Source organism: Otolemur garnettii, unplaced genomic scaffold, assembly GCF_000181295.1.
Source record: "Otolemur garnettii isolate 467f Iridium unplaced genomic scaffold, OtoGar3 scaffold00050, whole genome shotgun sequence".
NCBI classification, from domain to species: domain Eukaryota; kingdom Metazoa; phylum Chordata; class Mammalia; order Primates; family Galagidae; genus Otolemur; species Otolemur garnettii.
In genome coordinates this window covers 6866324-6874947 of record NW_003852445.1, presented here as the reverse complement: position 1 = coordinate 6874947, position 8624 = coordinate 6866324, and the positions used below count along the sequence as shown (strand labels likewise).

Genomic DNA, 8624 nt, shown 5'->3' with positions numbered 1-8624 from the left:
GCCGGTTGAGCTATAGGCGCCGAGCCTAATCTGCCATTTTTATGAAACAAGACAAGAAGAGAACACAGAAGGAGAGATACAACAGTGTTACATAGTTATCTCTTGGTGGTATAAGTGACTGATTTCTTATTTAAAAAACATTATAGAAAAAACATGTATTTTTCCCAATGGAAAAAAGTCAACACTCTGTCCTCCCTCATCAGCATGAAAACTTTTATTTTGTGACAGAAACAAAATACCAAAAAAGTCCAGGGGACTTCAAGGCACCAGCGAATCAGAGACTGGTTCTAAATGTCCTTCAATAAGCACTGTCCTTCCCACCAATGTGCTCTTACCTGGCATAAGAGTTTACTGCATAAACAGAACTGGACACAGTCATTCCTGGCATTTCCTTAGACATGGAAGCAATTTGCAGTTCAGCTGTCTCCTTCATAGGCACCTTCTCTTCTTGCTGTTTGCATTAAATCAGCAAAATCAATGTTCCCTTCATTCAGATAATGTTATCTATTTTCAGTCTCTAACGCCAACATTAGTTTCACCATACCCTTTCCCTAGACCACTAACCATATAAAATGGCTGTACTGGTTGGGCACAGTGGCTCATGGCTGTAATCCTAGTACTCTGGGAGGCTGAGGAGGGTGGATTGCTTGAGCTTAGGGGTTTGAGACCAGCCTGAGCAAGAGTGAGACCCCCTTCTCTACTAAAAAATAGAAAAATCAGCCAGCATGATGACAGGCCTCTACTTTCAGCTACTCAGGAGACTGAAGCAGAAGGAGTACCTGGACCCAGGAATTTGAAGTTGCTGTGAGCTAGGCTGAGGCCATGACACTCTAGCCCAAGCAACAGAGTAGTGCTCTCTCTCTCTCTCTCAAAAAAAAGGTTGTACCACAAAAGTCCTTTCCAATAATTTACCTTCCTAGCATAAACTGGTACTGTTGTACTTAACTCAGTAGTGCCAAACATATACCAAATTTCTTTAGTAAACTCCATTTTAATGGAACATATCTAGAACAAGAAGCTAAACTCAGAATTAACAAAATAATAAGTATAATTAAGAGGTCAATACATTGCATCACTTATTCACATGCCACAAATTTCACTTGAAGTCACTTATTAAATTATTTTCCTGCTCAACTTTCCTACAGCTAATAGTTAAGAAACTGCTTGTTTCTTAACCAGTTGGGATGACTTTAACCTTCCATACTTAGATATTGTTTAAATGTTTCAATGAGCATTAGTTTTATGTATGAAAAAGAAAAAATTACCTGATCACCTGCTCTTTCTTGCTGAGTAGTTTGGATTTCTTTTAGCTTCTTCTCCATCTCTTCAATCTGTTTCTGCATTTCTGCTCTCTTTTGGGCACTGGTCAATAGCTCAGCTAGAAATAGTAAAGTCACCAGAGACTTTTATTCCTCAAAGCAACTTGATTTCTATCAAAAACAGCCTTTGGAGTTCATGTCCTCAATATACATATGTTCCTAATACAGATAAAAATGACATAAGTGGAGTAGAGTCCTCAACTTGAAGTCTAAGCCTCTATTCTTTTATGTATTCAGTCAATAAAAAAAAAAAAAGAATACCTACTTTGTGCCAACCACAATTCTGAGTACTTAGGTTTCAGTGGTACATAAAGAAAATAAAATAGGTGATGTGAAATGTGCAATGGGGTAGGAGGATGAAGGTCAAGGGCAATTTAAGATTAGTAATAAGACAAGATCATTCTGATAAAGTAACATTATAAACTGTAATTTTAGTAACAAGGGGCCAATCTGGGTCAATCCTACATAAAGTTCTGGGAAAAGATTCTAGGCTAATGAAATAGCTGGCACAAAGGCCCTAATGGAGGAGCAGGACCACTGTGTTAAAGGATCCAAAAGAAGGCCAGTGTGGCTGCAGTACAATAAGAGGGATAACAGAAAGAGATGGGGATGGAGAGATAGGAGAAGTCATGTGGGGTTTTCTTCATTTTTTTTTTTTCCGGAGATGTGGTCTTGCCATGCTGCCCAGGCTGGTTTGGAACTCCTGGGCTTAAGCAATCCTTCTACCTCAGGATTCCAAGTAGCTGGGACTACAGGTGTGTACCATAGCGCCTGGCCATGTGGGATTCTGAAAGTTAAAGAGTTTGTATTGTATTCTATGACAATGAAAAAAAAACAATGGGAAATTTTAAGTAAAGGAATAACATGATCTGACTTTTTGAAAAGATCCTTTACTATAAACGCAATGGATGGTGGTGGGGTGAGAATGAGACAGCCCAGCTGTAGCAGTTCAGCCAATGACTATGGTTTGGATTAAGGTGATAGTAGGCCTCTCAGTCCATTGGGCTTGCTATAATAAAATGCCATAGTGAGATGCCTTATAAAAAACTGAAATTTAAACCCAAAAACCCAATAATAATAAAGGGGGTGGAAGAAACTTTGGGAGGTAATGTGTATGTCAATGGCCTACACATAGTGAAAGTATCAATAGTGATACTTTCATGGGTGTATACTTTATCCCTACCCTCATTGAGATAGGAACATTAACTCTGTACAGATTTTTAGGTCAATTATTCCTTTAAAATGTGGTTTGAAACAAAAACAATACCCTGAAATTTATTTCTCACAGTTCTGGAAGCTAGGAAGTCTAAGATCAAGGTGCTAGTGGAGTCAGTGTCCGGTAACAGCCTGCTTTCTGGCTCATACGTGGCACCTCACTGTGTCCTCACATGATGATAGGGTTGAGGAGCCTAAGGATTATTTTATAAGGGCATTAATCCCATTTGTGAGGTACCCACAACCATGACCTAATTGCCTCCTAATACTACGACTTTGGGAGTTAGGATTTCAATATATGAAATAGTGAGAGTGGAGATAAAGATTTGGGCAATATTGTGGTGGCAGAGTTGATAGGTGTATTTATTAGATCTGGGGAAATGGTAAGGAAAGAAGGATATCAAAGATAACCTAGATGTTTTTTGTCTTGAACAAATGACTACATGGTGATGCCTTTTACTGAGATGAGGAAGGCTGAGAATGGTGTGTGGTAATTTGATTTTTTTTTTTTTTTGAGACAGAGTCTCAATATATTGCTCTTGGTAGAGTGCTATGGCGTCACAGCTCATGGCAACCTCAAACTCTTGGTCTTAAACGATTCTCTTGCCTCAGCCTCCCAAGTAGCTGGGACTATAGGCGCCCGCCACAACGCCTGGCTATTTTTTTGTTGCAGTTGTCATTGTTGTTTAGCTGGCTCAGGCTGGGTTCGAACCTACCAGCCTGGGTGTGTGTACCGACTGAGTTATAGGTGCCAAGAAAGTATGTGGTAATTTGAAATCAGGAATTCTGTACTGGCTATGTTGAGTTTAACTGCAGTAAATATAAGTCTGGAAGTCTGGTGAAACGTCAGGAATGGGGATATAAATTTGAGTCTGTGGTTTGTAAACCGTATTTATTCTACTACCCAGAGATAGTTGTAGAAAGAGTTAGATAATTAGGATTATTCCAGGAATCTGTTCTAGTCCTCAGGAAGAGATCCTGCATGAGAAGAACAGTAGCAAATAACATTGAGGGAGAATACCCCAAAAAGAAGAAGCCAAGAGAAGCATTTTTTTTTTTTTTGAGACAGAGCCTCAAGCCATCCCCCTGGGTAGAGTGCTGTGGCATCACAGCTCACAGCAACCTCCAACTCCTGGGTTCAAGCGATCCTCCTGCCTCAGCCTCCCAAGTAGCTGGGACAACAGGCACCCACCACAACGCCCAGCTATTTTTTGGTTGCAGCCGTCATTGTTGTTTTTGGCGGGCCCGGGCTGGATTTGAACCTGCCACCTTAGGTGTATGTGGCTGGCACCTTAGCCATTTGAGCCACAGGCGCCGAGCCAAGAGAAGCATTTCTTAAAGAAGCAATTCAACAATTGTGCCAAATGAAGATCAGTACAAAGAAATAGTCACTGTATTCAGCAAAAATGTTTCTGGTGACCATGACCACAGCCTTTTCACTGGAATAAAATGAGTGCTTCAGGAAATAATCAGCTGTAAAGACAAGACTGATTACAATTCTCAAGAAATTTTGCTGTGATGGGAAGTACAAAAATGGGCTAATGACTGGAGAAGAATGTGAGGATAATGGAGGACTTTTTAAAAATGGCAATGGGCGGCAGCGCCATGTCCGGCCACGAAGGTGGCAAGAAAAAGCCCCTGACACAGCCTAAGAAGCAGACCAAGGAGATGGATGAGGAAGATAAGGCGTTCCAACAGAAACAAAAAGAGGAGCAAAAGAAACTCGAGGAACTAAAAGCAAAGGCCGCAGGGAAGGGTCCCCTTGCCACAGGTGGAATTAAGAAATCTGGCAAAAAGTAAGCTGTTCCTTGTGCCTGAGATGATGACGATTGATTCCTATTTAAACATCTGTATTCCCTGTCATAACATCTTTTGCCACCTATAGCTAAAATGAAGTGTTGTCTTAGAACCTATTGTACATTTAAGAATAAACTTTTGTAAAAAAAGAAAAAAAAATTAAAAATGGCAATGTATTTGTATGATGATAATAGTTTAGTACAAAAGGCAAAATGCTTAAGGTGAGTGGGTAGAAAACCACCCCCTTTGTAAAGGGCAAATCCTTGAGGTATGAGGGAATGAGCTCTAAAACCCAAATGGACAATGAACAGAGACATTTTTAAGAATTTTAACAGAAGAATATAAGGTAGAGTAAATGGTATGAATTATAGATAATAAGATTATAGATCTGGAGTTACCATTAGGTTACTTCTATTTTCCCAACGAAGTATGAAGCAAAATTACAGCTGAGCAGGTGCAGGGTTGTAGAAAATGTGAAAGTATAAAAAAAATTAAATTAGTTGCTTAGCAGAAAGAAGAAATCCATCTACCAGGGTGTAGTAAGATGGCTAGGCACTGGTGAATGCCCATTTGAGGTTTATGATCATAAATTTAAAGTGAGAGCAGTATACACAACTGAATTTTTCTCCAAATATATGTAAACAGCCTAGATTCAGGTTCAGAATATAAGCAAATAGGTGAATTTAATCAGGGTGGAGAATTTGTTAGGTGAATACAAAGACAGGCAGATAAAGGAGTTAAAGGTATTTACAGGGGGTGATTAAAATGACTGGTATGACTCTAAGCTGGGAAGAAAGGAAGTCAGGATATAAAAATGGTAATGAACAATAAAATAATAAAAGTGCTAGGGATGAATTAGGGATCTTGAAGAAACCAAAGAATTCCAGGAGTGGAATCCTAAAGTGAGCTAAAGGAGAAGATGGTGGTCAAAGAACAGGATCTTCAAAATAGAGATTTCTGCAGTAGTATGGTTATGTGGTAATAAAGTCCAGGTCCACAGTAAGACCGTGGAGGAAGTGTGGCAATTAAGGAATTGGAAAGCCATGGTACTAGGTGATATGGGGGTGGAAAGTCAGATTCTCAGGTGCTCAGTTAATTTCTGAAGCCAGGTTTCAATAGTAACAAGAACCCACATTTATAGCAATAAAGATTTAAAAGGTACAAACTAAACACAGATGGGAAATTTTAAGTTCATGAGACAGATTCAGAGATTAGCTTAGGAAATGAGTATTTAAAAATCCTCAGGGTGGGTGGCACCTCTGGCTCAGTGAGTAGGGTGTCAGCCCCATATACTGAGGGTGGTGGGATTGAACCCTGCTCCAGCCAAACTGCAACAACAACAACAATATATATATACACACACATACATAGAGAGAGTGCATGCACCCACTGGGTACTATGGTAGGTGCCTGTAGTCTCAGCTACTCAGGAGGCTGAGGCAAAAGAATCGCCTAAGCCCAAGAGCTGGAGGTTGCTGTGAGCTGTGATGTCACAGCACTCTACCAAGAGTGACAAAGTGAGACTCTGTCTCTAAAAAAAATAATAATAAAAATCCTCAAGGGTCAATATTTCCTTTTACCTACCCAAATCCCACTTAACCCTACTATAGGTTCTTCTCAGACTAACTGAATGAACTTTAATCTTATTTTTGGCTCGGTGCCTATGGCTCAAGTGGCTAAGGTGTCAACCACATAGACCAAAGGTGCAGGTTCAAATCCAGCCCGGGCCCACCAAACAACAATGACAGCTACAACCAAAAAATAGCCGGGCATTGTGGCAGTGCACCTGTGGTCCCAGCTACTTGGGAGGCTGAGGCAGGAGACTTGCTTGAGCCCAGGAGTTGGAGGTTGCTGTGAGCTGTGATCCCACAGCACTCTACCCAGGGGGACAGCTTGAGGCTCTGTCTCAAAAACAAAAACAAAAACAAAAAAATCTTATTTCTATATACCTGAGATAGGCTAGGTTTTTCCCTTATCAAACAGTTTTTATCAAGATACCTAATGCTTTTCCAGTTTGTATTTGGTTACTCTCCTCACCTATTTCTTTGTTGTGGTGGTTCCCATTTTCTAAAAGCGTTATTCAACTAGCACTTTGCTTTGCAAATCATCCTTCTCTCTCACCTAGACACATACATTTCAATGTATTATTTGAACCCAGAACACTCTCATCAGTCTTGGAAAGCACATGTAAAACATGAAGGCAAGGCCAAACTCCAAACTAACAGTCTGCTTTACAGAAGTTTGCTTCTATCTTGTCACCTGGAACTGAGAAAAGATTGTTCCTCAAATTGTAAGTGATGCTTAAATTTCCCAGCTAACCCCATTAATGTCACATCCTTTTATGAGAGCTATTCAGCCCATTCTGCCCTACCTCTAGCCTCCAGAATAAGAGTGCTTCCCATTTCTCCAAAATTCCTTGTATCTCAAATTTTAATAAATCATTTTATTTAGAAAGAAAATAGTATCTTTAAGAAACAATACAAATATCACCTTAGTGACTTAGGTGTGACCAAGTATGTTAATCTAAATAAGCCCTTGGAGAAATTTCAGGCAGACTATCAAAGGTAAAGTGACACTTTAGGCAACACTAAGAAAAGTACTTTGTGGAGGACATGGGATGCATATGCACATCAGGGATCACAGCTATCTGCTTACTGAGCTGGGAAACATGAGTATTCATACAGTTCGGACCTTCTTTTTCTTCTTTACTTCTGAACACAGATTCAATTCCTCCTACCCACAGGAGTTTTCATGGAAGGCAATAATGGGACTTCAGCTTATATAGAGAGAGAAACAGTAACCCATAGAAACACCCCATAAAGGTACAAATTAATGAAGGCGATCTTCCACAGACTTAATATATCAGCCCAACCTTCTTACAATTAAGTCACTTTCATAAACTTGAATTAGATCAATACACATACCTTCCCTTTGCTCTTTTAATTTCTTCCGGAAAACTTCAGCCCGGATTTCTTCAAAGGAGAATTCCCCTACTCCTGCATAAATCTTCTCCTTGCAATACATCACCTTCTCTTTCTTCTCTTCAGACGCTTGCTGATGGCTTTGAACCCTCTGCAGAGGATCCCCTTCTTCCTTTCCAGGCTTTCTGGTGCTTAGAACATGGTTTATACTAGGTTCAATTTTGCATGGTGTCCTAGGAAGCCAAGTAATTATTATTTACCACACAGATCCAAACAAAAAATAAGATTGAGAAAAAGACTAAAATAACTTACAAGAGTCATCAATAATTGTGTTTTAAATACTACTTCTGCTGTGATGAGGAAGGAAATGGGATCATAAAGTAGTTTGTATTATTTATAGGTGAAAAGAAATCTTAATTAAACCCAATATCTGTAAGGAAATTAACCTACACAACATAGTTCATTTTTCACTGTTCAGCATCCAAAGAAATTAGAGTTAGGAATATAGCATTAGGGACCTAACCTGATGATGTGAAGCTTACGGTTCTCAGCTGAAGGGGAAGAATGAGAACAGTAGTATATTTTAAAATTCAGAAAGCATAAGATACCTCAATCATGTTGTTTTCAACCCTGGCTATGGATTAGAATCACTATTATACCTTTTATTTTCTTATTTGCCTTAGTACCATTAAAGACACCTGGTCCTTCCCAGATCCACTGACTCAGAATGTGTTATGCGAGGGTAGAGGCATCTACATGCTTCAAAAGTGTTCCCAACTTGCGCAATCTGGTAAAAACACCTCTATGAGAAGCCTACACTAGTACCACACTTTACCAGGAAAGTCTGGATGCTTTCCCCCTAAGATCAGGAACAAGACTAAGATGTCCATTCTTGCCACTTCTATTCAATGTTGTACTAGAAATTCTAGCCAGGGCAATTATGCAAGAGAAAAAACAAAAGGAGTCCAGATGGGCAAGTAAAAACTAGAGCTATCTCTATTTGCAGAAAATATGATCTTATACATAGAAAACCATATGAATCCATTAAAAAACTGTAGATAATAAATGTCAGAGGATACAATAAACAAAAATCACTTGTATTTTATACACCTACAATGAACAATCTGAGAATGAAATCAAGAAAACAATACTATTAAATATTTTCAATAGCTTCATACAGAACAAAATACTTCAGGATAGGGTGGCACCTGTGGCTCATTGAGTAGGGCACTGGCCTCATATACCGAGGGTGGCAGGTTCAAACCGAGCCCCAGCCAAACTACAACAAAAAAATAGCTAGGTGTTGTGACGGGTGCCTGTAGTCCCAGCTACTTGGGAGGCTGAGGCAAGAGAATTGCCTAAGCCCAAGAGCT

The 8624-nt window shown here is 39.6% G+C and overlaps 1 protein-coding gene and 1 pseudogene across 1 annotated transcript in view; one reads left to right on the top strand and one right to left on the bottom strand.

The window, feature by feature from the left end:
• Nucleotides 1-8624, bottom strand: part of BUB1B (BUB1 mitotic checkpoint serine/threonine kinase B) — a 75201-nt gene that overhangs the window by 23383 nt on the left and 43194 nt on the right. Inside the window, exons 9-11 of the mRNA XM_023514253.1 lie at nt 7255-7484; nt 1266-1378; nt 336-451 (exon numbers count right to left, since the gene is read on the bottom strand). Of these exons, the coding sequence (XP_023370021.1) occupies nt 336-451; nt 1266-1378; nt 7255-7484 (459 nt within the window). The remainder of the gene's footprint in view (nt 1-335; nt 452-1265; nt 1379-7254; nt 7485-8624) is intronic.
• On the top strand, nt 4140-4490 carry LOC111725938 (annotated as a pseudogene).